This window comes from Columba livia, chromosome 16, assembly GCF_036013475.1.
Source record: "Columba livia isolate bColLiv1 breed racing homer chromosome 16, bColLiv1.pat.W.v2, whole genome shotgun sequence".
Taxonomy (NCBI): Eukaryota; Metazoa; Chordata; class Aves; order Columbiformes; family Columbidae; genus Columba; species Columba livia.
The window spans coordinates 4,766,393-4,794,332 of record NC_088617.1 but is presented as its reverse complement, the minus strand read 5'-3'; the positions used below and the strand labels follow the sequence as shown (position 1 = coordinate 4,794,332).

Genomic DNA, 27,940 nt, shown 5'->3' with positions numbered 1-27,940 from the left:
GCTGGGAAAGTGGCTTGAACTGAGGTACCGGAGCTCACGCCGGTGGACGTGTCTGTACCGGGGGCTGTGCTGCCCCTCTTCGGTGCAATGACAGAGCCCCAGGAACCTGACATTTGCTCCAGTCTCTCTTGGGATGAGTTCGGTACCGGTTCGTCAGGCCCGGTGCCGTGCCCACTCCCCCCTGCCCCGCGCTGGTCCCGGACACGCTGGTGACCCCCGCCGGGGGGAGTGGTTGGGGACCGGCAGCGGTTTAAATGAAGGGTCGGGCTGTCAAAATGCTATCGGTGCTTCGCAGCTGTGTCCCGGGGAGGCTGCCGGCTCTGCTCCTCCGTGACATACTCTTTTATTTTGTTAAACAGCAACGTATTTTCCATTAAAAAAATAAAAACGTCTGTTTTTATTCTGGAATTGTTTTTGCTGGTATTTAACTGGAAGGTGATTCGGGTTAGATCTGAGTAACAACTTGTTTTGTGTTGCTGTTCCGTCTGTGTTGTATAAACACACCACCAAAAAGCAGAGTTTGCCTTTGACAGCAGCGAGTGCGCTGGGCTGGATGGTGCACAGTGCCTGCAGCAGAAATGAGGCAGCTTGATGTAAGCACAGTTGTTGTCTGGTTACTGTGTTTGATTATGTGAAAACCCCTTGTTTAATAGAATTTAGGCCTCACTTTAACTTCAGCAAGAAGGATCTGCCTCTTGCATTACCCATTTTGGGTTCCTTGGAAATGGCAGCTTGTGTAGTCACCAATACATATGTATTTTTTCCCCCTCCTCTTCCAACACCTCCTCCCTCCCCATTTTCACAAGGACAAGAAACATTCTGTGGGTTAGTGCTTATCTTTGCAGGGAAGCCAGTGACGACTTTCAGTATTTCACCACTTCCTGACTCTGCTTCTTTATAATGTTTCCTTTGCTTCAGGAAGCCATTGTATGTACTCCATGCGTGAGCTGCTCCTCCTATATGGCTTTTGTACCTAAACATAATAGCCAGGGATCAATGAGCGGTTTCTCACCCTGTTTCTGAAGAAATTGAAGGAAAGAAAAATGTATTTAGTATCAGAATTAGCATTCCTGTGGCTGGAGTTGTGATCTTTAATAGCAGCAGTAAGAGCTTTCAGTGCTAATTTGCAGTTGCGGGTGACCACGCTCGTTTTGTTTCAAGCCCTACTCGCTGTGAGACCAGTAAATTCTGAAAACTCCAAGACGAAGAATTTTCTGTGTTTCAAAAACTAGCACGAGCTGGTTTGGGGAGCTTGGAGGTTTGTGTTTTGTTTTTTAAATTTATTTTGTTTGTGCATTTTTTGTGGTTTTGTTTTTGTTTCGGACTGTTTTTTTAGTTCATGCGAAAATAAAAGAGCGCTTGTTTGGAGCTGTTGCGTACTGTTCACCCGACAATAAAACACTTTGTTTTCAGAACTTTTTTTTGAGGCAGTCCTTGGCTGTTTCAAGAGGTTTCTTGGTGAAATGCTCTCCAGTGTGACAGAGGAGAATGGAAACAAATGTGGTTGATCTTGTTGCCTTGTGTACAGAATCTCCCTCAAGTTGTACTGGGGGTGACGGGAGCTGAAAAAGGGGTCCCAGTACATTGCATTCCCTAGGAGGTATTTCAGCTGACACTTACCAGCAATGCATTGAAGAGGGATGGACCAAGCAGGGTTAAGATCCTTAAAGAGATATCAGTTTTCTTTCTTCTTTTTTTTCTTCCCGTTAGAATTTTCATAGTGTATATACAGGCCCACAGTCAAGATCTGAACTTCTGATGTTAAAAGCACGCAAGTGAGATCGGCATTGCCTCCTTTCTCCCCACAAATGTATTCCACACATGTTCCAGGGCACCAGGGGAGAGGATGTTCCCTTTTGCGTGGCCTTAGTCCATATCCTTCCATTCAAGATATTGAACTTGGGCAGGTATGTGCAGTCACTGCGAGACTCCGCAGTGCTGTGTTGGGATTTGACCACCAGCATATAGGTCCTGAGGTGCGTTTCCACCAAGAAGAACTGTACATTTGTGCACCTGAACACATTCTGTTCTCTGTAATTCCCAGTCCTCTTTTGCTATTGGGTACTAGTAATATATAATAATAATACTAAATAATAATAACACTCAGTCTGGTGGTCAGGTGAGATAAACTTACCTTGTAATCCATTTACTTCATGCTAACCCTTGTGTGCATTTACATGCCGCTGTTGATTCTTCTGTTTCAGCAAAGCCCAAAGTGCCGTAAAATTAAATGTAATAATTTCTCTGTTCTTGCCTATACAGGCAGCTGAAGAAGTTAGATGAAGACAGTTTAACCAAACAACCTGAAGAAGTATTTGACGTATTGGAGAAGCTTGGAGAAGGGTATGTAGTCTATTGCGATGTGCCAAATGTCCATTTCTCTAAGAACAAATCCATGGAACGGGTACATGTTCAGTGGTCTCTGATTTTTCACTTTGTCACGATCCTATTACTGCAGCAGTGTGCACTAACATTTTGTGTGGTTAGTAACAGAATAAAGATTATTTTTTTGCCTAGAATAAGTTCTCTTATCCAAACAGCTTACTGTTCAGCAGTAGGGAGCTAAAACAGTGTTGAAAAATGCCAGTCTGGAGTTGATGGGGCTCTGTGGGAACTCGGGAGGTTTTGTTGTTCATGCCTGGTACCTCCCGTGGAAGATCCACGTGGTGGAAATCAACTTGTGCTGCATTGTGCCACTTGGTGAGGCAGAGCAGCGTGGGAGCACGTGGTGAGTGACACTTGCTGCCTTAAATAGTTCATTTGAAAGAAATGAGTTGTAAATCTCTGTGGCTGATGTGAGTAAAGAAGTTGGAAATGAGACAGACAATACCTGACAAGAACAATCGAACCTTTCTGACCAGAGCCGTAGTTCTTACTGATGCTCAGCTGGAAATGGAGAGAGTTGTACTTGCTGGATTTGTGTGAAAGGCCCTTGCAGAGCTGTGAGCAGTGTAACAGTGTTTGGCTCCTTTCTGACTGTCTCAGTGTGCTGTGACTTATTTATATTATTAGAGTGTCCAGAAGCTAGTGGACTGATTATTTACATTACAATACAAAATATTTTTGGTGGGAGGATAGTTAATTTTTTACCTGCAAGAAGCAAAACCATAACATTTGGATTTCTATAAATGTTATTGTATTTAGTGTATAATATTTTGTTTCATAGTTCCTATGGCAGTGTGTTCAAAGCCATTCATAAAGAAACGGGTCAAGTTGTTGCAATTAAACAAGTTCCTGTGGAATCTGACCTGCAAGAGATTATAAAGGAAATATCTATAATGCAGCAATGTGACAGGTAAGTGTGTACTGCAAAACCCATTATCAGTATGCAAAGAAAAGTGTTGTTTATGATCTAGCATTTAATCAAATAAAAGCCATGATGTTGCCTTAAATATTTTTTAAAAGGCTGGACTGATATGATCAAGTTACCTCGTATCAACCGAGTCATGTTAACTGACCATTTGGGTAGTGTTAATCCAAGCAAAAGTAAGACAACAAAAAAGTGGCTTGCACCAAGGAGCATTAAGCCAAGTCAAATGACCTCGCACTCGCTGCCAGCGAAGAGCAGTAACTGCAGTTTTCCTGACATGCCCTCGCTTGTTGAGCAGTGGTAACTCAACTGTGTTCTCCAACAACAGTTCCTGTGTCCAAAGGGCTAATGATTTCCAAACAAGTTTTGGTATGGCCATAGAAAACTGTTAGGAGAGGGGTTTTGGTTTGTTTTTAAGGGGCACGTGGACAGGAGCCACCAATGCATGGCTGCTCTTGCATGTGTATAATCTAAGTGCCGTCACCTGCTTGGGTGGCAGAATTGTCCTTCCCCAGTTCCTGCCTGTGCAGGTTCTAGTGCGGTACAAGCCGTCTGCTGATCTGAGCATCCCCGGAATAACCTGCTGGCAGCTCTGCAGGCTGATGGCTGGCCCTCTGGGCTGCCTTTGCATGTTTCTCATGGGAAAAGATGTTGTAACGACTTGGCTAATGAAGAGCTCATGGGTGCAGAGGACCTCCTCTCAAACTGTGTCCTGGGCTGAAAGTTTAAAATATACTAATTTCTCCTAGCGTTATCAATTTAGCCTTAAGAAGCGCTATTTTGATGCACTTTAGGCATGGAAAACCATTTAAAATAAATTACATTAGCAATATAAAACCCAGTCACTCTATAGCATTTCACTTTCACTAACTTTAGATGAAGGTGACTGGTGGCAGACAACAAAATGTAGCTTTAAAATAATTTTTTTGTGAAAAATATTACTGTGTAACTTGGAAACGATTACTACTGTCTCTTAAAATAGATTTAATATTAACATTGTAAGGCCTAAAATGAGACCTTACAGTTACGAACAGCAGAGGGAGTGAATCACTGGAGCATCACATTTTCTGTGCAAGCAGAAAGACACTGACTTTGGTTTTCTAGTTTTCTAGTTTTTTGTTAGAAAATATTCAGCAGAGAATAGATCAACTGCACTTTTGTCTCTTACCTCCATTCCCACAAAATCAGCAACAGTCATTCTGGTAATTTTCTGCTTTACCTTTTCCAGAGGAGAGATGGTTATTCAGATTGATATGCTTTTCTGGGTTGTTTGCTTTTTGGGCAGCCAGATAAGTGACTGTGAGAGGCAGTCTTAGGTTGTACTGGATTCCTAAAATACATCCTGGACTAAATTATAGAAACAAGTAAGTGCCTGTGGTAGTGGGGGAACAGTCCTCTTACTGAACACGGTAGCACTTTTCTAGCAAACTTTGGACCTTGTTTAATGTTTCCATTGGTTGCAAATGCTCTGCAGCAGCTTTAGTGCCAGGTGCATTTCTCATTCCCTTCTCCTGCCTTCTTGCTGGCCGCAGCACTGACCTTGTTGCGTTCCGGTTCAGAGAGCTCAACCAAATCAAAGGCTGATCGCTCCTTGTTTCTATAGGATTTATTTTCAGGGGGTTTAGCTCCCTGAACTGACCAGCTGACAGGTCAGGTAAGCACTGCTGAGGGTGCATAGCCCTGTGCCAGTTCAGTCGGTTTGGAATACTTTTGATCAGGGTTTCAGTGGCACTTCAGCTCTGAATTTCTAAAAGTTACTTAGGGGCTCTGCAGTGCACTTTGCTTGTTCAGATATGCTGGTTACTGGTATTTGACCTATTGTTTTCTTCTCCTTTTCTCACATTTCGTAGTCCTCATGTGGTGAAATATTACGGCAGCTATTTTAAGAACACAGACCTGTGGATAGTCATGGAATACTGCGGCGCTGGATCTGTGTCTGATATTATTCGATTACGAAATAAAACTGTACGTCCTTTCTCCTTTGAATGTATGAGTGGGAAATATGGGTGTCCGTGGTTCAAGGAAACTGAACAGTTTGAGCATGATTCTTGTGATGTTCAATGTCTGACACAACCACTGGCCATAACTTGGGATGCAGTTCCTTTGTTCCTCTGAAAAATGAGAAAACTGATTACATTGATCAAGTGTTGGTTATCCGGATGATGCAGTGAAGCAGATTTTTGGTGTGGCTTTCTGAAAAGCCAGACTGATTCCCAATAACGGACTCTACTCTGGCTTGTTTGGCAAATACCTTCAAAATAAAAAAGAAACACTAAGTAAAATAATATGTCTTGCAAGATAAGAATTAGTTGAGAAAGGGTCATGGTATGTGAAATATGGTATGTGTGTATGCTGTTTATAATCTAATTCTACTGCATAATGCTGTAAGTCGCTGATTTCCCATTAATATGGCAACTTTAATGAAGGCAATTAAATGGTTAATTATTGAATCTCAGGGAAACAGACTGAAACACCATAGTGTTACATCCCAGCAACTGATAGGTTGACAGTAACTCTCTTTTTTCTTAAGCTCACAGAGGAGGAAATTGCTACAATAGTGCAATCAACCCTGAAAGGACTGGAGTACCTGCATTTTATGAGGAAGATACACAGGGACATCAAAGCTGGAAATATATTGCTAAACACAGAGGGACATGCTAAACTTGCAGATTTTGGAGTGGCAGGACAACTTACAGTAAGTACAACCAAGATGGTTGTGTACACCCCAGTTTACCTTTTCAACTTGTATGTGAGTGTGACACGCTTGTGGAAACCTTGAGAAATTGTTCTGAACTGGTTTTTAACACTTTACGTCAATGTAATGAGATACTAAAACAGCAACACGTTAGAGCAGAGCTTCCTCTGTGGAAGCTGTTATACCAAAGGAATGGTTTGCAATTGCACTTGCTGTTTTATTCATGGTATTTGTAACTTCCGTAAGCACATTTCAGTTCTTTTTGCAGCCCTCTGTATCCCAGTCCTGCTGAGTCTAATAATGTGCAGACGTGCAAGTGGAAGATAATTAGAGTGATGATTCATTAATGAATGTTTGTGGCTAATAAAATTATCATTGTCTGGCTCTTTGTCCTGCTTTTCTTGTCAGGACACCATGGCAAAGCGGAACACAGTTATAGGGACCCCGTTTTGGATGGCTCCAGAAGTGATTCAAGAAATTGGGTACAATTGTGTGGCAGACATCTGGTCGCTGGGAATCACTGCAATAGAAATGGCTGAAGGCAAACCACCATATGCAGATATTCATCCTATGAGGGTAAGGACTGTGGCCTTTTAGAATGTATTGCTGTTTGGAAAGATTTTGCTATTATAGCTGGCTGAATGACACAGCAACATACCATCTGGCTTTTAATTTGGAGTAAATGATTTGTTTTCTGTCAGTTCTTTGTAGTGTTGATTAAATTAAAAACAAGTCTTTGAGAAGGAGAATCTGCATGAGAAGGGAAATTGCAATCATCTTCTGTTAAGACAAAGCTGCAGCTCCCTGTGTTGGGTGTGAATAAACTTATTTTCAGCTGTATTATCCAAAGCAGGTTTTTTTTAATGCAAAGACAAATTTTTAAGGCTTAAAAATGGCCAGTTCACACCATTTGAGGCATGTAGTGGCTCAGACAGAGGTGTAAGCACCTACCGAGGAAAGTCTTGTTTCTTGCTACTTGATTCCTCTGAACAAATTTGTGTATAATATTGGCATAAATTCTTCAGAAGCAGTGAACTTGAAATGTCTATTATTGTTTAGTACCAGTGTATATATGTTGTACTGTTGGAAAGCTTTAAACGTTGTTTAGAAATCTGGAATATTCTTCTGTTTTCAGGCAATTTTCATGATTCCTACCAACCCACCTCCAACATTCCGGAAACCAGAGCTCTGGTCAGACAACTTCACAGACTTTGTAAAACAGTGTCTCGTGAAGAGCCCGGAGCAGCGTGCCACTGCCACACAGCTTCTGCAGGTCTGCCTTTTCTTACCATGACATAAGCTCTAGAGAGGCAGTATGGTAGGCAGTGCTGCTTGTCCGAGGTGATACTTTCATTTCTTGGTGCTGCTTCTCACTACACGTTTTACTTTCTAATATCTGATTTAAAAAATCTTGCACTCAACTTCCAACTTTTCAATTCTTCTCTAAGAACCAGTCTAACATCTGCTTCCTACCTTTGGATTCTCTGGGGTTTTTTGTTTGTTTGTTTGGCTTTTAGAGGTTTTTTGTACTTTCTTGGAGGGTGCGATGTCTCCCTCTAATGCCAAACAGAAGTATTGGATTTTTGTTTTAGTGAGGTATTAATTTAGGTATTGAGTTAAACCTTAGTTTTGATTGGAAGTAAGCCATAGTAACAGTGTTTTACTGTTATGTCTTGGTTTGGACACAGTCAGTGCTTATTTGTTTTTAAAATACTTCTCAGCATCCGTTTGTTAAAAGTGCCAAGGGAGTGTCAATTCTGCGAGACTTGATTAACGAAGCAATGGACATCAAGCTGAAACGTCAAGAGGCACAACAGCGTGAACTAGATCAAGATGATGAAGAAAATTCAGTGAGTGTTTAATAGTAAAAGTGTACAAAGTCCGGACCGTTGTCCCTTTCCTAAGGCTTAGCTGCTTTGGGTTTTGTTTTTTAAATATTTTGTCCAATCATCCATGGATTAGACTTAATTCTTGAGTTTTCTACTTTGACTGCTTAACCCGATGCTCAGTCTCTGCTCAGTCTTTCTATTGGAGTGGGATACCCAGCATGTATGACTTACTGTTGAGCTCAGAATGCAGCTAGAGAGCTGTGATTGAATAGGTCTATGAAGTAGAGTATGCAAAAGACTTGATACATTTTCCCAGTTAAATTATATTATTTATGCAGTAATGAGTATTTTTCATTGTACATTCAGGTCTTAGACTGCTCTCCTAGTATAAAATAATAATATAATCTCTGATGCACTATGATGTAAGTATGTTATGTTGTTTTACTATTGTTGTGCTTTAGAACCCCCCTTATAGAAACTTTCTACTACACAAGAGCAACCGACAGAAACCTGAGGTGAGGGCATGACAAGTGTTCAGGGGGTTGCTGTGAATTTAAGCTCGGGCTCCTTGTTTCAGTGGTTACAGCATGTGAATATGGAAAGCATGTTGAAAACTGTTTTATGAGCCTCTGCCTGCTTCAACCTGAACAAATGAAATGGGCAACAAAAAGCTTTGTGTGCCAGTCCCGTTCAGAGGTTAGACCTGAGTAGCATGGTCCACAGTGTCTGTGCTGAAGACTTTGGTGGTCTCGCTTTCCAGTTTAGGACCACCTGTTTATTCAGTGTGGAAGTAACTTTACTGGTCATGTTGCCATGGCGTTGACTCTACGGGTGTTGTCCTTACCGTCTCTCCTTCATTTCTGAGTGATCTGGAGTCACGTTGCTGAGAGATGGTGTCTGTGTAGTGGAGCTGAGCGGTCTCTGTCAGTGTGTGTTTTCCTGAAGCGTCACTAGTCCGTGTCTCCTAGAGAAAAGTGTCCCCAAGCGCCGTGGAAATTTCTGCTGCAGTCCTTTGTTAAATGATGTGTAGATAACAAATTTATTGCTTCCTCTCACCCACTCATCTCCACATAAAATTACTTTTCCTTCATGAACATGTTGTGTGGTTTTCTCCTCCTCTTGCTGTTGGTTTTGAGGTTGGGAAGTAAATTATATACACAACCTTGACAGAGCAGATATTAATATAACCTAGGAAGTTACTTCTGTTGTAGCTGGTTACCTGGTCCACATTTCCAAGAATCTAAACAGGTTGTGGATGTTTTGACCTTGTTCTTCATTAAATCCTAGTGACAATATATACATAGTGAACCACACACCGCTCAATGAAACTACTACCTCTGGCTAACATAACCACCTGCCAGGGGGTTGTCCTAGCGGAATTTGTTGCAGGAGCTTGTGTTTTCCTCAAGCCAGTCTCTTGAGTCTTGACAGCACTAATTCTAACTTCTGTAATATTAACACCCATTAGCAAATTGAAAGATAAAAAGAAAGAATTTTCATCTGAAAACATGACTGGGCTTCAATGATTTAATTCCTTTTTAAAGATTTGTAAATTCACTTTATTTTTCTTCAGTGCTTCTGAAGTTTATAGCAAGTAAAACTACCTACACATTAAAGACAGACTCTTAAAAACCAGGGTGATCGTTCCTCTTCAGTGCCACACGCACTCCAAATTTAGAGCTGTTGCCTTCTAATAATTAATGACTCCTCAGTGAACTGCACCACTTGAGATAGGGGGCTTGGGTCAGCTTTTAAAACTGGCAACATTAGTAGAAACACTAATGACTGAATGTTGTAATGTACTCTGACAGGTCACTAGGTCTGAAATGAGATATGACTTCCATTGAGAAGCTTCTGCTTACGATTTATCTATTCTCTTCTTTATCACGTTGGCAGAAAAGTTATGGAGACTTTTCCTTACCTGTTTGGAGATGACAGGGAGAGAACTAAGTGCATAAAACCGAAATGTCGCTTCTATGTGTATTTGTAAAAAAAAAATCTCAGAATTAGTAAGGCTTGCGAGTGTCCTTGAATACAGACATTCCTCACGTGACTTCACCAGCATCAGTAAAAATGTATTTATGGCACCCTTGTACAGGAAGAAGATGAAAGCGATTCAGGCACCATGGTGAGGGCGAGCGGAGATGAAACTGGTACCATAAGAGCTGTCAACACGATGAGTGATGGAGCCAACACGATGATAGAACACGATGGCACCTTGGAATCCCAGCTGGGTACAATGGTCATCAACACAGAAGAGGAAGAGGAGGAGGGCACCATGAAAAGTAAGTAAACACCTTTAACTTCAGAATATTACTTTGCACCCAATGTGGTCTATGATATGTATTCCCAGGCTGCTTTGATATTTTTGGTATCCTATTGTGATGTCTTTTTGTCGTAGGGAGCTAAAACTCTTAGGTCAATGGTTTCTGGCAGTAGACAGACCCTTTCTAGGTACAAGTTTCAAGCCGTTCTTTTCAGTGTTGCACTTGGGACCGGTGGTGAGTTGTGCACAATTTCCACGAGCTTCTGTGTTGATCAAATAAGATCTGGTTCTACCTAGTATGGGTTTTTTTAGTTGTTTCTTTTTTGTCTGTTTCGTCTTTTTCATGGAATATTAGGTGAAGGCTCTAGCATAGGGTAAATAAAAATATTTGTGTTGTTTTAGAGAGTGATCTGACTATAACCTGGCATTCTGTTTCAGAACTGAGGCATCAAATTAAGGGCTTAATTTTTGAAATTACAAATATTTTGCACATTTCAAAAACACAAAGGCATGCAGTGAGAGGAGCTCGCATCTCTCTAGATTTGTGTGTTTCTTTAGTGTTGCTTTAATTGGTAACGACAACTGAATAAACTGTGCGTAGCTTTTCTGAGACCTTCAAGTTGAAATCTATTCTGCCCTAAAATAGAAAAGCTTGCTAAAACTGCAAGACTTACCATAGGATGTAAGATTTAAGATGATGTGACTTTGATCCGTGATAGGCTGTGGAAGAGCTCACAGCTTGACCTGGAAAAGGGTTAAAAAAGTTCTTTTGATCAAAGAGGCGGAGGGAGAGCCTCCTTGGAAAAGTCTGGCTGGAAGAGAATAATCCTTTCTCAATTATGTGTTCTCACAGAAATCCGTTCCATGGATGGGGCGGTCACAGGGGACTCAGTTGGACAGTGTGGGTGTTTGACTGAGGAAAGTGCTGAGCTGGGGGCTCAGCATTACTGAAGTGTGACTGTCCTAGGCAAGCCTTGTTCTTTTGGCCCTTGCGCTACTTCCAGAGCCTTCCTTGGCCATCTGAATTTTTACCTTCAGCTATTGTGGGAGAAGTAAAAAAAAATGCTGAGGAATTTCTGTTTTGCAAGTTTTCTTCCATGTGGCGCTCTGCAGAGCTTGTGGGAAGATACTGTTTTCTTCTAACAGACCAGAGTGGCATTTCAGCAAAACCTTTTAAAGGAATTTTCTGAATGGATTCAGGACATTAAAAATCAGAGGTGTCAGCCCAGGTAGTGGCTTGTGGCATCAGAGATGATGGCGTAACGCTGTGGGGTTTTGTGGAGCAAGGTAACTCCAGCAAGGAGACAGTGGACGCTTTGAGAAGCATAAAAGGTTGCCCAAAGAGTGGGGAATGTTAACAGCTTAAATAAACCATGTGAAGTTGCTGTTGCTTTACAAATAGGCAACACCGTTAGTTTCTCATCATCCGTGTGTACTGTTCCATTTCATGATTCACAGTAACAGAGGTTGTGCTGGCTGTGATGCTCTGGCTACCAAAGGTGTGCAATAACGCGTCTCTTCAGTTTATCTTCCTGTGTTAACGTGCTTATCTGCTCACCATCTTTTATATTACATGCAAGTGGCAGCACTTGCAAGTGGCAGCACTTGCAACTCAAAAGCATCTAATGCTCTCTATGAAGTAATGTGCAGAGGCTTGAGGAGATGCCTTTGGTAGTGTCTCTTTTGCAAGGACATACTCTTTTTTTGAATAGAGTAAGTTATGAGGATATTGTGATGTCGTTAACATAGTGTAATGTGTAACCTCAAGAGGGAGCTCCAGAACAAGCTCCAAGACCTCTAGATCTCTGGCTAGAAAGTCGAGTTTTTATTTATCCCCCCTTAGACTTCAGACTTCTTAAAACCACTCTGTTCTTCAACCGCTGCCGTGTGACAGTGGTCAAAGCTGAGTGTGCATCAGGAGTGCCCGAGCGGCTCCGCAGCCCCGAGGAATCGTTTGGAGATCCTGGGTGCGAGCGCTGCTTGAGGCTGGAATTGCTTTCACATGGAGGGCTTCCATTCAGCAGCATCCAGTACCACCCAGCTGCCCCCAGCGCTCACTCTGCTGCATGGTACGCTGTGTTTTAATAGCTTTAATGCCAAGAAACCTGATGAAAATAATTGTACCAGGCTAAAACTTATCTTTTTTTAACACCTTATTCTCTTTCCCGTGTAGCACAACGCTGACGTTCTTGCAGCTGCACAGAGCAGTTCTGTGTTTGTTTCTCAGGCACAATATGAGGCAGCATCTTTGAGCAACTTGCCTTTCCTGTGAGTTGCCTATAGCTCCATTTTTCAGCTTACCATTTCCATAGTCTTGTTCTCTTAACGTTGAGCTAAATTGATTTTAACTATAAAGCTCATCAGCCTGCTGCAGAACTCTCTGGAGCGCGTTCTTTTTGTAATCTCAAATATAAATGTAATAATCTTGATTGAAACCGCTGAGTTGAAGAAGCTTCATTGATTCATGTTTTTAAAGAAGTCTATATTTCATTTGGCAGCTTGTGTTATGAGTCACAATAAAAGCTGGTTTAAGTCAATAAAAAAGTTCCGTTTTTTTTCTTGCATGGCATTAGTAGGAGAATTTAGCCTCCCTGGGTGTCTTGGGCTTTTTAACTACAGGCTCCTGAGCTTGTGTTCCTCCTAATTTAGGGAAATAAATCCATCTCTTCACCAGTTTTTGGTTTGGTTATTTATTTTTAATGTAAAAATTGTTTATAGGGCCTTGAAATATGACACTTTAGACAGGATTATCTTTGACATCTCTAGTAAACAACTTCCAATAGCCTTGAAAACGCTTCTTGCATAAATCAGTTAATGACTTTTCAGGCTCAGAAGAAAAGCATTCTTAAGTTCCAGTATTTTACATTGGAGGGGAGGTTTTACTTTGTAGTCATTTGAGCTATAATTCTGTTTCCTTAAATTCTTTCATTTGCTTGGCATTTTTCTAGGCACTCAATATATATTCAGTAATAATATACTGAACATAATATATATATTCAGGCAGCATTAAAAATGTCACTATGACATTGTGTTACGCATTTTGAAAGCACTCAAGTGATTGCCTGAAACCACAGGTACTAAATTGTGCCGCGACACATTTTACTTATAAATCCATTGCTAACAGATTACTTACGGATTGTAGTGAAACTATTCCAGGAAAACTGTGGAAGCAGCTGAAGAACTGTAGATGAACAATCATTTGTTACAACAGACATTTCCATTGTGCTTGAGCGCTGGGATAGCTCTTGAACTGTAAATATGTCTGAAATGATGTGGTTTTTTAATTTTTTCTATGGGGTGCTGGTAAATAGTGCAGCATATTTTACCCTTTTTTTGTGTGTTATTTGCTGTAGGTCTTTAGATAGTGGAAGTTTGGCATGAATTTGTATCTTGGATTTAAGGAGCGGGACGTAATTTTACAGTAAAGCGGATGAACATGTTGCCTTCCTTGGACTCTGCAGTACGATCAGACCCAAGTGAAATAGGATTGAGTTTGTCTAGTACTCTAATCTGTCCTGTTTTCTATGTTAAAGTGCCTCTTGCTTGTTTAAGCACCAAATAAAAGGACGGTGGAGAGCACAGACCGGCCAGGAGTGGTGTGAGTTGGGCTGTCTGGGTCGAGATGAGCGCTGTTGCCTCTGCCTTGATAGTGTCATGTGTAGGCGAAAATTCTTAATAGTTTGTGAATGTTTACAATAAAACATTCTAGGCTCAGTTCTTGTGAAGCTGGAGTGGTTTGGGTTTTGTTGTGCTAAGCATGATTGTGTCCTTTTCACAGTATCACACAGTATCACAGTATGTTTGGGATTGGAAGGGACCTCAAAAGATCATCTAGTCCAATCCCCCCATGGAGCAGGAACGCCCAGGTGAGGTCGCACAGGAACATGTCCAGGCGGGTTTTGAATGTCTCCAGAGAAGGAGACTCCACAACCCCCCTGGGCAGCCTGTTCCAGTGTCTGTCACCCTCACTGAGAAGAAGTTTCTTCTCAAATTTAAGTGGAACCTCTTGTGTTCCAGATTGATCCCATTACCCCTTGTCCTATCATTGTTGGCCACCGAGAAGAGCCTGGCTCCATCCTCATGGCACTCACCCTTTATATATTTATAAACATTAATGAGGTCCCCCCTTAGTCTCCTCTTCTCCAAACTAAAGAGCCCCAGCTCCCTCAGCCTTTCTTCATAAGGGAGGTGCTCCACTCCCTTAATCATCTTCGTTGCCCTACGCTGGACCCTCTCCAGCAGTTCCCTGTCCTTCTGGAACTGAGGGGCCCAGAACTGGACACAATATTCCAGATGGGGTTTCACCAGGGCGGAGTAGAGGGGAAGGAGAACCTCTCTCGATCTACTAGCCACCCCCCTTCTAATACACCCCAGGATGCCATTGGCCTTCCTGGCCACAAGGGCACAGTGCTGGCTCATGGTCACCCTGTTGTCCACCAGGACCCCCAGAAGATATTTTTTTTTTTTATTTTAAGAAGATATTTCTCCATTTGAAGGGAGATTTGGTTTCATTAGCAAATTAAAAGAGCTGAGATGCAAACTTGGCAATTTCCTATTAGAAAAATGATTCAGAATAAGCTTATTAGTCTTGGTGGCTTTGTGAGACACCCAGTGGGTGACACTTAAACCTAAACCAGAGAAGCGTTACTGCCAAGACTTGGGAAACTTTTTGTCTTCGCTAATTAACCTGTAATATTTCATGTGAAGCAATAATTGTAAAAGCTGCGACACAAACAGCAGAATGAATACGGGTGGCAGATGGTTTGTTTGATTCCATTAATATTACAACTGAATAAAGTAGTGCTGGTCTGTAGCTGAGGTAGCTATAGGCGGTTTAATACCAGTAACTGTCCAAAAACGTGCAGATGCGTGTTATCCAAACAGCTGATGCAGGTGCCCTAGAGAGAGCTCCCTATTTTGTCCGGATCTACATCACGTGTATGTCAGAGATATTGGCTGTTTTTCTCCATAGATAATAGCTCTTCATAGTGGCTTCCAACTACTCAGTGTTATTAATGTCCAGTGGTACAGTTTTGTGTTTAGAATTAATTGGTCCATTTAGGCATAATTGGACCGTAAAACACTCCTTGTGTTATGCATTTAAACGACACACTGTTTGTATAAACACCTGCATTGATTAAATTCTTCTTGAACTGTCAGAAGCGTTTTACTGCCGCTCTTAAGGTGTGGAGAACACAAATCTTCACCGATAAGTCTTCCAGCTCTGTTACTCTTCAACTTTTATCTTAATAGCAGCCTTGCTGGCAAACTTGACATAAACAGTGGCCAGCACGTTTTGTTTAAGAACATCAAGTTGTGTGTCTGTGCAGACGGTGTTTTCGAGCGATGGGAGCAGTTGTATACGCTGTCACTTTGTTGTGGGGTTTTTGCTGTGGGTTTTGTTTCTTCTGTTTGAATAGTGGTGCTGGACTCCTGTCAGCAATTGAAATGGTGCTTCTGTGCAGCCCGAAGCATGAAGAACATTGAAGTCTGGGGTCTTAAGCTGGATGCCTTTGGTTGTCCTGAATATTTGACAAAGCTTTAACGCTAAGACAAAGTGAATAAAATCTACATTTTCAGAGACACACTGGAAAAAGAGATGTATGTGTTTTAACACAGCTGTTTTTGCTGTTTCTAACACTTTACTATTAAGCAGCCCTGCATTTGTGATGGTGGGGGATAGAAAGTAGAGACATTTTGGTTTTTATTCTGGGCAGAAGCGTTGTCTTGGGGAAGAGGGGAAGCAGGACTGATGGACTCATACAGGAACAATATGTTTCAGGAGACTTAGACAAGAAACAGAGTAGTAGTAAATCACTTTGTAATTGTATCTCTGTCCCATACACATGTGTATATTTGCACGTACAGGCAAACTGTAACTTGCCCGTTTCTTCTAAGAATAAACTCACTTCCTACCGGATCAAAATAATCCCTAGAGAAAGGTTTCCTCCTGAGCAGGAACGAGGAGAACTCTATAAACTCTTAATTGCAGAAGTTTCAAACTGTATTTACTTTTACCAGCAGATTTTTAAGCTTCAGGAAAAAAAAAATGTTCATTAGTGTTCATTGTCATGTTGTTTTCTGTAAGTTATTTATTGAAAATTTGTCATGGAGGAAGAAAGCTGCTATATATTTCTAATCTCTTCTGAGTTTTATCTAAAAGAGATCCAGAAGGAGGTAACAGTCCTAAACAGTTTTCATTACTATGAGGATTCCTCCTCTTTCAGAGTCCTCAGTTACGTATTGGATGAGCATTGGTACATTTTCCTTCAATCCCTTTGTCTTTTATGAATTAAAAGATATTAATTAGGATACCTAGTATTGATTTTTATGGTCATTTAGGAGCTCCTTCTTAACAGCAGAACCTGTCAGGTATGTTCTGCTTTGATTTAGTTTAAGATAGGCCGTGATTATGGAAAGGCTTGTCCTCATCATCTTCAATAGATATAAAGTGTTATGTGGTCTGCCTTTAATGTGAGGAAATCGCAGCTTGTGTTGCCATGGGGTGAAATCAGTAATGATGGAGCACTTTTTGCTTTGGTTGAATAAATTGGCATCTCTCTGCTCTGCCGCATAAAATGACTCGGTCCTGTTCCTACTGTACAAATTATGTTGTCCAGCTGCTAAAGTTCATCTGAGATCTGTAAGAAATAGCCTGAAGCAAATAAAACTGCAATTCCATTTGAAATCGAATATTAATGAAGTGTTGCTTGCACATCATCATCATCAGGCGCTGTTTTGTGCAACCTTAATGCTTGTGCATTTTAAGCCTTAAAGTTACATAATTCAATCCAAAGCAGACAGAAACTTGCTAAGGCTGCTGGGGACTGAGCCTGTTCCTGAGAAGTCAGAGAGAGATCTGTGCTTATTTAGACCACCCAAATGAAAGATGACATTGGATATTAGAAGTCTTTAAAAAGAAATTTAAAAAGGGGAGGGAGGGAGGGAAGGTGAAGACTGTAGAGGATAATGGTTTGAGTGCCAAAGAGCAAGTGCATGTACACGTGAACTTCAGACTGGAAATGGGAGGGCTTATTACTCCAGGAGAACAGCAAGGGTGAAGCAAAGCAATTGCTTTATGATAGGTCTTGATCCCTGTGTGAAGGGGCTGTATAATCCTGTATATGACAGCGGAGGCCGTGCTGCTTGTCCCAGTGGATCCTTTCTGGTGTTACATCTAAGGCAGCGAGAGCTCTGCTTTCTTCAGAGTTCACCGGAATGCTCTTTGCTTATCTCTGCAGGGCTGTTCTGAGCTCCTGCTCACACAACAATACTGATGTTCATACACTTTTCTAAACGTGACTTCACACCAGGCAGCAGCGGTGAGTTTTCTGCAGGGGTTTCTGCTCCCGGCCCCACACAGCCAGCCCAAACCTGCAGTCAGCTGGACCGGCTCCAGCACAGCTCTCATGTTCCATTTGTGTAATTAATACAGCTCCTAAAAAGATGACTGCATATCTAAATGATAGACCGTTAATGTCTCCAGGGAGCTCTCATGGCACATCCTCATAAGCAACTCCTTAGGTTCCGAAATAAATGCATGGTGAAGCCTTTCTTGTCACCGCAGGGTGACCTTCTCATAGATGGCTCTTCTCTGCCATGCTTGTGATCTCACTTTCTGTCAACTGTTCATATTTTAGTCTAACCCTATAAAACTGGGAAGTTAAATGCTTTTTGGCACAGACACGTTTAGTGCAGTGTCATCTTTCAGCAGCATCTGCTTCTGCAAATAGCAGTGATCGATTTTTGTCTTCAGCTGCCTGTTACCAAATCTTAAAGATACGGGGGTGTGATTCTTATGTTGCATTAGTAACAGGTCATCTTTGGGAAGATGACACTGTTGTTAAATGCCAAGATTGACGAAATGAAATCCAGTTGTACTGAGATGCTAATTGATTATAATTGATTTGGTGTAATGTCTTTCTGTCTCCAGGAGCGTTTCTGTCCGTCTTGCTGCATATGTGCCCCTCCTGAGATCACAGCAGCAACCAAAATTTCAGACATCTTAGATCTGTATTCCAGATATTTTTCCTTTTATGTTATCTGAGGAGGTTGTAGCGTGGAGGGTGTTGGTCTCTTCTCCCAAGTAGCAAGTGATAGGATGAGAGGAAACGGCCTCAAGTTGCGCCTGGGGAGGTTCAGATTGGATATTGGGAACAATTTCTTCCCAGAAGGGGCTGTCAGGCATAGGAACAGGCTGCCCAGCGCAGTGCTGGAGTCACCAGCCCTGGAGGGGTTTGAAAGATGCGTAGATGAGGTTCTGAGAGACATGGGGTAGTGCTGGAGTTAGGGTATGGTTGGACTAGATGATCCTAAGGGTCTCTTCCAACCAAAATGATTCTGTGATTCTATAATCTTTTTTCCATTCTTTGTTTGCTGGTTAGCCATCCCTATTTTAATCAGTTAAAAACCAAAACAAACAAAACCTCAAACATATTAAGTGAAGATGCAGTGTTGCGTGTTGGTGTGGAGAAATGCACTACAATTGGTGGCTAAGGGGTGCGGGCGGGGGGGCGGCCGAGGTGCGGGCGGGGGGGCGGCGTGCGGCAGCGGCTGTGAGGGGCCGGGTTGGCACAGGGCCGGGTTTGGTGGGCGGGAGGGCTGGGCTGGTCCTGTGGGTGGCTGGGACCAAGTGCAAGGTCAGAGCCCGTTGCTCAGGGCCTTGCACAGTGGCTCCAGCCCTGCTCCCTTGCACAACCATCCCTGTTGTGAAAACTTTCTTCCTTCTCTTCAGCCAAGTTGCCCTTGCTGTAGTTCAGACCGTTCCTCTCATCCTTTTGCAGGGGAGAGCAAATCCTCTTCAGGATTATCAGCCCCCACCACTACTTCGTATGCTTCCTTTTCCATTTCATTTCTGCATGAAAACAGAGGTTTTATTTAAAAAAACCCTTCAGTTTGGATATGCCATTTGATAATACAGTGTTGCTACAACAGGTTGCTGTCCCCTAGTTGTAACTAGTTGCTTACAAACATTGCAGTTCTTAGGAAAGTAAAATTGGAGGGGAAATGAGCATGACTGCTTGAAGTGACACTCTGAATTAAGCTCTGGTATAAGCAAACAGTCTTTTTAAAAAAAATAAATAAGCAGAAAAGAACTGAATAATCCAATGTCAGTGGAGTGAAACGCTTGCTTTCAAAGTCTCCTGTGCTGCAAATGATTGTTTTCAAACCACACAGTACAAGCTTGATTTAGATTTTCTTCTATTTTTGCCCTAGGAAGTCTGAATTACTGAGAGCTGGGCTGGCTGTCAGCAAGCTGGCTATAGATTAGCCTAGGTAGTTATGACTTTGTTGGTGTTAACATTGCCACGATTGACCAGCACAGCTTAGCTCCTGCTTCAAACAGGCGGGACTGCAGCAGGATACAAGGGCTGTTTTTACTTCATTCGAAATAAATGTTTTATCATTTAGGAGTAATTGGATTGCTATTGTATTTCAGTAATTATTCCCAACAGCAAGTCTGTTCTCCGTTCGCAGACGTGTTTCCTGACTGACCTTCACGGAGCCTGTCTGAAGGTGCCTTTCTTGATCTAATTCTGTACGATGAGAGGTTTTTGGGTTTGTTTTTTAATAAAAGGGAGCTGCTGCCAGGGGTGGAATCATTTGTCTTTGCCCCAGTTGTCATAGTGCAAAAGTATAAACACTTGAGTTCGTGCTTGAGCTTTTAGCTGCCCCTGGAGAGGCAGAACAACGCATCGTGACATTTCAGGCTGTGTAGAACCACACTTCTCTCAATATCGCAACCCAAATATCCTGCCAAGATTTCTCATGCTTTGCAGAAATTGGTTCTGCATTTAACGTGTCTGTAGACAAAGAGCTGACCAAGGAATTCATACACTTGTCTGAGGATCAGGCAGAGTCTGCCAGGGAAGTTCTGGATCACTGGATGGCAGTTTTATGTGCATGATTAATATCTGGTGATTAAATCTTAATGGGTGACCAGAGCAGCTAATATTTTTTCAAGAGGAAAGCACTGCGGAATGTCCTCAGTGAGGACTGTCCCGTGACGGCCTGGCTCCTGTGCAGACCCTTGTAGGTGAGTCTCTGCGTGACACAGACCCCACAGACCCCTCCAAGGGTGGCTCCATCCCCTGTGTGCTTGTCTGGAGCTCTAAAGCTTTGGCTGATTGCCTGCCTGACAGATTATATTTATTTCAAATGTATGGCATTCAATAGTGAACTGATTTCCACAGTCCAGAATTAGGCTGTTCTGATGCCATTTTCTGTTAACTCTAGTGCTAATCCTGCTTGCTGAGAATGATGCTTTCTGCATTGCTTCAAAACATGTGTTTAAGCTACTTCAGTGTTTAGAGAACTGTGTTTTATCAGGACAAAACCACTTCACTAGGTATCATTAGAACGCTTACTTCCATTACGCTCACAGGTTTTTGTGAAGCATTTTATCATAAAGAGCAGCACAATGGCATTGAGCTGTGAGTGTTCTTTAGGTGCCTTCCATGGTGGAAAGCTGTTTGCTGAATGGGCTGCCAGATTTATTTGTATGTAGTGGTAGTTAAATTACATGAGCAGGGATTTATTTGGGTGGCACGATAGCTGAAGGAGGAGGGGATGAGTGTTTATATCCCTGATCCCACCAACATACCTGGGCGCCCTATGAGAATGTCATTTTTCTAGCTTGTTGCTCTTAACTGATCAGTGGTGTTCTTGCTTTTCATTTAACTGATGCTCGTTCTAAAGAATAATTTAGAAAATGAGATTAATGCAAATCTAGTTGTGCTCAAGCTTTGTGCCTTTGGCCGTATCTATCCTTCTCCCATCAGTATGGGTGAGCTCTTTGTTATTGAGAATGGTGCTCGGGAGGCTTATGAGACCTGCTCTCAAAAAATCAATGTACTCATGTTTAGGGGATTATTCTGACTCCTCTGTCTCTCTTTGTACCCTTGCCCATTTCTTATTACCAGAAGTTTCTTATCTGCAGTGTAGAATTGGATGGTTAATCTATATATTTGACTTATTCGAGTAAACCACTAGAGAAAATGTGTTCAGGGGGATTAACTTACAAACTACTAGAGTAGTAAACTTGAAAACTTACTCACTGACTGTTTATGAAAAGAAAAAAAAAAAGCTTTGCAAACTAATCCTTTCTACACACAAAAAAATGTAGAACTTGGCTACTTCTACCCAAGGTAAGTTATGTGATATTTGTACGGTCTTTGAAAGCCTCACTTTTGTCCCGTTCCATTCATAAATATAAAGATGGGTTCTGCTTGTAAAACAACGCTGTTTAGTTTTGGAACTTGGTGTGTTTTGCCGTGCGTGTGACGCGGCTGGGATGGAAAGCCCCGACCTCTCTGGTTGGCAGCAGTTTAGTTCCGCTGTTCAGCGCACGAGCTCGGTTCCCGGCCGGGAGCTCTGATGGATCCGCACGGATCGCAGGCCTGGAGGCCGGGGCCTCCAGCATTGGAATCACGCCTGTGCTGGCTTTAAGCTTCCCCTCTCCAGTTTGCTCACTGCACAGGCTGTTTTATATTTGAAAAGCTGCTGGGAAAATCTGTTCTTTATCAGTACTATGTGATATAGTGTGTGCTAAAAACATAAAATCACTTTTGGGCATGATGTAAAGCTGTACGACAAAAAATATCTTTTCCAAATCAATCTTTTTTAAAAATTTTATTTTGAATATTTCCAGGGAGGGATGAAACGATGCAGCCGGCCAAACCGTCATTCCTTGAGTATTTTGAGCAGAAGGAGAAGGAGAATCAAATCAATAGTTTTGGGAAGAATGTGTCTGGCCAGACAAAAAATTCATCTGATTGGAAAGTACCACAGGATGGAGACTACGAATTTGTAAGTCTATACTTTGAAATTCAATCAATGTGACAATCTTTAAGAGTTTTAGTCAGAGCTGCTATAAGATTATTTCTTGTTTTGACAGACTAATGGAAACTTGAGGAGATTCTAATTGCTAATGCATTTGGATGAGACATTTTGAAAAACTCATTTTCTTTAGGTATTTCTGAGTAATCATAACCTGTCATTATCTGTATACTTTCCGTGTTTAAAAACAAGCGGAAGAACAAAAAAGCCTGAGGACGTGAAGGTGCGGGCGATCTTGCTTTTTTGCCCCATGATGCATTTAAAATAAAAAAGCAGAATTCCAGATGGCAGTTGGAAAATGCAAATCCTGAATGTATAGTGTTGGAACCATCGAATTTCCCTTGTTTCACTCACAGTTTGGCACTGGATTTTGTTTTGTTATATAAACACACAGCTTGGCTTCATTTCTCTTTCAAATCCTCAATTTCAGTCTTCCTCACTAAACTTCACATGCTCAGAATTTTCAGGAACTTTTCAGAACTCCACAGCAAGATCTATTATTCATAAACGTTATGATTAAATTGTTTTTCCGAGGATGGAAAATTTCTGGTTTGCATTCAAAACGCCAGAACACGGGTATTGTGCTGAACATAGTTTTTTCTCCGCTGCATTTTCTTTCAATGCTACTTCAGTGCCAGCACTTTTTGCTGTGGGTGCCTTGCATGCCCTTTTCGGTGTCTGTTCGTGTTGCCCGTGGTTGTCACGGTTGTTCAGTGGTTGGGGAGCGTCATTCCACCTTCACAAAGCAGCGTGGAAAGCGAAATCCCTCTGCTAGTCACGACTCAAGGAGATGTTTTAAAGGCTGGAATAATAACTGGAGCCTTTCGTTCTGTTTGTACAGCTTGTCTAAACTGCGGCTCTTACACGTGTTTTGTTGTCCTTGCTGCTGCATCTCAGATTTTCTTATTTAGACTGAAAGGATGGCTAGCGGAGGGACCTGCTTTATTCGCTCTCTTGTAGCCCTTTGTACTACATTCTGTTTAGCCTCGAGGCGTAAAGCGGCTGCATGAGCACGTTTTGCAAAAATAACCTACAAGGTGAATTGTCAGCCTGTGTATCGCAGAGTCGGGGCCAAACACACAATTCTAGGCAAACCAGATACTCCATTTATCTCATTCACCTTACATGCCATAACTTCATTTAACGATAAACAATGATTTTTCGATGTGTGGTCTTTCCCAGGAAAGACAGGGTGGCTTGGAGCATCTCAGGAGTCCTTTGTACTCCACAGAAGATGGCCCAAGGGGAAATTTGCTGTAATTATTTTACTTTCTAATTCGGTTGATAATCACTTTAGCAATTACTATTCTTTCCAGCGAGTAGGATGTATTCCACCCTGCAGACCGTGGCGCCGCGGCACAGGCAGCGGGTGACACAAGGAAAGGTCGGTGCCGTCCTAGCAAACAGGACCCACAAGTATTTTTAGAATGTGCAAAGCGACCGTTTGACACGCACGTGACCTTGTTTACTGATTTCCATTAGTACGGAAGTATTGCCACGTGCACAGATTACCAGTGCGCTGGAAGCAATAAAAGCCAGCAATAAAAGCTGGCAATGAAGCGGGCTTTAGGTCACCTTCACGTAGTAATGTGTAGCAATTTTGCTTCCCAGCTCTATGTATTTCTCTGGTTCAGCTGTATATGAACATACCAGCCTATCTTGCATGCAGATTTTGTAACAGAGCTCCTTTCTTTTCTGTAGCATAAGAAAAACGCTTGAAAGCAACCTCAGTAAATACATACGGATATTTCTGTAGTGCTTATCTGAGGGTCAGTAGCAGTAACCTCAGGTTGTGTAATGTATTCCGTCTTAAAACAGGATTTTTTTTTCCTGGTTGACTAAAAATGGATCCATTTAGCTAGCTGTGGGTAAAAGTCTTGTCTATTAATGCTTTATTAATTGAAAGCATCATGAAATAAGCATTGTGGAATAAGAAAATATACATTTACTAGTAGGTGTATCGAGTACATCTGTCCTATACTTGCCTGCAGCTATAACTCGTTTCTGCCCGGTCAAAGTAGGCAGGTTTGAGCAGACTTTGTCTATAGGGTTTGCGGGATTCCAGGTAAAGACGAGATCAGGGAGATGCTGCTGAATACTGTTTCCTCCTGGGCCTTAAGAAATGATTGAAATATTATTGCTTTGTGCTACTGCAGACTAGATAAATATGCCTTGTCTTCTCTTCTGCGTTCCTCTCCCTATGTGACCAGCACCTGGAGTCTCTTGTCTTCCAAAAAAAAAAGGCAATATTAAATTACAAAAGATTTTTGCTCTTTTCCCTTGTGGCAAAACCATTTGACCTTTTCTTGACTAACATTGCTCCTCCGAAGCAGGCAGATAAGACACTATTTATATCACAGTGGCAATGTCACGTTAGATAAGGGTTAGAGGAGTCAGCCCCATCCACCGCAGAGCCAGAAACCCCAGATCCTCCACTAAAAGGTGATGAACTCGGTTCCTCCCAGATGTGATGCTCTGTCCGTGTCCTGGTTGTGGTTGGAGATGCCATAAACCCAGCGGTGTCTTTCCAGCTTTGGATTTCTGAGTTAGAGCTGCTTATTAACTGACTAGTCAATGCCCAAAGGTGTTAATGTTTATCCCCACTTGAGTTTGAATGAGGATCGCTGAAGATTTAGGCCCTGCTTGATTATGAAAAATGTTTCCAAGAACATTATGATTTATTTAACGTGGGGGAAAAATACTAATTATGGGCAAAAATTCTTGTTGTTAGGAAGAAAGTAACAAAGTGTAATATGAAAATGCTGCAGGGGTAGGCTGCTAATGGGCAGGCTGCATTGTATGTAGAATTCCTAATCGCCCTAATCAGATCTCAGAATTTTTGTACTTGAATTTAATGTTGCCAGTGAACATGACTCACATACTGTTGCAGAGACTTAAATTAATAATGCTAAAAGATTTGTTTAGACAATGTCATCCATTTTTTCACTTTAATCTTTCAGTGGTACTGTAACGTACGGCAGAATTAATTGTGCAGTGTTTCCTGCCCTTAGACACAACAAACCCTTTGCTTATTCCTATTTTAAAAGCCTTTTAACTGTTCAGAGCAGGTCAGTATTCTAATATCACTGGTGGCTAAATTTTGTTAATTCTGTCCCTGCTTGAAAGGCTTTCTGTCTTGCCACACCTATCGCATTAGGTATTTGTGGATCATCCAGTCACGAATGTTGTATATTATATCACTAATTGTTTTATTGTAAGCCTGTTTTGTCAGCACATCAGCAGGTTCTAGCCACTCATGACTTATGGTACCTATGACAATACTGAAACCTCTTCAATTTTATTTGGTGAGTGTGGTTTCACTGGGGAAATGAGCGGTGGTGGAGCCCCCGTCAGTCTTGAATTTTGCCATCGTGATGCAAGTGCGGTTGTTTCAATACCTGTAGCGTTAAACTTTGGTTTTGCTGTAAACCTGACCCGTAGTTTTTGATATCTCAGTGTATCTATGCTAATTGAGTATCCTTGGAGCTTCTTTTGGATGTGGAGTCAATTAGGACCTGAACTTTTAACAAGCACTAGAGCACAAGCACTGCAGGACGTGGAGTCTTTCCACAGGCTTTACACAAGGAGTTGTAGCTGTTTGCTCCAGGGCTTTTTTGATTCCAGCACCTGTATATCTGCCGACCATTCGCAGCCTGTCAAGAGAAGGAGAGTGTGTTAGTCTAACCGTGTCTTCAGCTTGTCCAGGTGGACAAATGGCTCTTGGTTTGCACTGGAATCGTGAATGTGAGTCCTTTTCCTTCTAGTGAGACAAACTGGGTATTGGTGTGATAGCAGGAGTTTGAAGTTCTTACTGAAAAGCTTATAGCAAGCTTGACTCTTCCAAAGCGAGTCAAATCTCATTAGGGTCACGTTGCATTTTTGAGTCTGGTGCTTTGGACCAGCTTCACCGTGTCTCCGATCGGACTCTGCTCATGCACCCGAGGTGCGTGTGGTCCAGGTGCTGAGGATCCAGCCACGGTGGATTTTTGCAGCGCTCAGCCTGCCGAAGCTGCAGCCGGTGTCTCGCGGTGCGGTGTCTCGTATCCCCGTTCTGCTTCCCCTGCGCCACTGTACAACGACCACGGTTAACAATGGGCGTCGCTCAGCACAGGGCGTTTCTTCTCCCCACTCAGGGTGCGGAATGGCTGCGGACTGGAACCAGCTGTTTCTTTCATTGGAAGTGATTTATAGGGAGGAACTGTTAGCGGGCAGGTGATTTATTGCTTATCAATAACAGTAAACACTTTCTGCTTTTCAATGACCAGAGTCTCTAATTTATTGTGTTCTGCCTCTAAAAGTGTCATTTGTCTTGTGAACAGCTTGTTGTCTACCAGTACCTGGAACATTCAATGTCTTTGGTTTCTCTGTACATTCATTTGGATAGCGTTTATTAGCAGTGCAATATCGATGCTTTATAGCTTTACTACCTTTTGTCCTTCAAAGAGTTCGATCGATTAAAAACTTGGGAGTGTTTTCTGTACCGTTGCAGGCTTTGAAAATGATGACAGGCTGAATAATTGAGTCTCGTTTTGTTGGAACCGGTCTTTGGGTCTTTTCTAGCAGTAGGAAAAAGTCATGGTGAGGGTGCGTGGATAAGGCAGATGCTGGAAGAAAGGTACTTGCATGACATGGGCAAGCTGCTGTTGTGTGACCTTTCGTAGTTTATCGCTTTATGGTGTTTCCTGACTCTGCTGTGATCCTCTGAGCTTTATCTTCTTTTTACTTCTGTCTTTAAAGCAGCTTACTAAAGGTATCAGGTCCCGGCCTCTACACTAATCTTTCTGTTCCTCCATTCCCCATCCAAATTACTCAAGCAAATAATCCGAGCTGGTTACTAACACTCCAGAAAGTCGATCTGCTTGGACAGGAGCAAAAAAAGTTTGTTAGTAGAGTGTGCAGGTTTGCAGGTAATTTAAATGGGACTGTTTGAAAATCAATTAATCTTCAGAGTCCTATTGAAGCATTATGAAACTTGCAATACATTCTCTTCTAAGATAGCGAATTTCTCTGACCCTTGTGTGACAAAGAAGTTTGATTGTTCCAAAAATTCATTTGAACATGTAGAGTTCTGCATAGAAGAAGAAGTTTGGTTAGAGCTTTTTTCAGTAACGATTTTTCTAAGGCTAAACCAAACACTCTGAGGGAATCTTCAGGGATTTCTCTGTCCACATGTTTATTCCCTTCATCTATCATGAACTCCCCCTTTTTCCCAAGGGTGGCTGGAGTAAAAATTACCTCTCTGGCACTGGTTTCTTCCAATAGTCTTACTTTGATCATAAAGTGAACTGGTTTGCTAGAGCATTCAGCAGTTTGAGAGATAAACCTGGGTCTGGGATGGCTGACAGGTGTCCTTGCCTGGGTCCTATGGAACTAGGGCTGATTCCTCGTTGGGAATTGAGTGAACTTGTTTGTGCTGTGCTGAATTGAAAATCAAGCTTTCTTTCCTTGGGAGAGCATTAAGACCATATTTTTGCAGGGAAAAAAACCCCATACTTTCATAACAAGAGTATTTTTCTGACTATAGAAGATAGTCCAGAATAGGCAACTATGGTTTTCCAAGCTTGAAATCATACCCCCATTGTATCTCCTGCTAATTGAGGAACATCTTGAAGTGAAGTGTAGTACCTCGCTGTAATTTGCACTGTGAGGTATGATTTATAAAGAGACAGGTTTTTGTGATGTTTTATTCATTGGTTTTAAATGTCACCTGCCTTGATTCATAACATTGATGTCTCTGAAACGGTTTTCCTTTCTTTTTTGTTTCTTCAGCCATCTGCCAAGAACATTTAAAGCGCTGCTAATTGTTTGTGTTTCTTTTAAGACTTACCTTTTCAGCATATTGAGTATGTTCTTCCCAGCAAATGCTTTTAACTTGTGGCATCTTTATTAAGGCAAATCATTCATTTTGTCACCTTGTAATCAAACATCCAGTCATTTTAAAAATAAGCCCAGGAAAAGCTTGTTTGTCTCTTTTATTGTTTTTAAATGGTCTCGAGTCTTCT

The 27,940-nt window shown here is 41.9% G+C and overlaps 1 protein-coding gene across 2 annotated transcripts in view; it reads left to right on the top strand.

Annotated features, from left to right (window-relative positions):
* Positions 1-27,940, top strand: part of STK4 (serine/threonine kinase 4) — a 42,765-nt gene that overhangs the window by 491 nt on the left and 14,334 nt on the right. Inside the window, exons 2-11 of one of the 2 annotated variants that reach the window (XM_065031957.1) lie at positions 2,263-2,343; positions 3,167-3,295; positions 5,161-5,275; positions 5,841-6,005; positions 6,414-6,581; positions 7,141-7,278; positions 7,727-7,855; positions 8,296-8,349; positions 9,933-10,119; positions 21,751-21,908. In XM_065031957.1, the coding sequence (XP_064888029.1) occupies positions 2,263-2,343; positions 3,167-3,295; positions 5,161-5,275; positions 5,841-6,005; positions 6,414-6,581; positions 7,141-7,278; positions 7,727-7,855; positions 8,296-8,349; positions 9,933-10,119; positions 21,751-21,908 (1,324 nt within the window). The remainder of the gene's footprint in view (positions 1-2,262; positions 2,344-3,166; positions 3,296-5,160; positions 5,276-5,840; positions 6,006-6,413; positions 6,582-7,140; positions 7,279-7,726; positions 7,856-8,295; positions 8,350-9,932; positions 10,120-21,750; positions 21,909-27,940) is intronic. The other variant, XM_065031958.1, reaches the window with a different exon arrangement.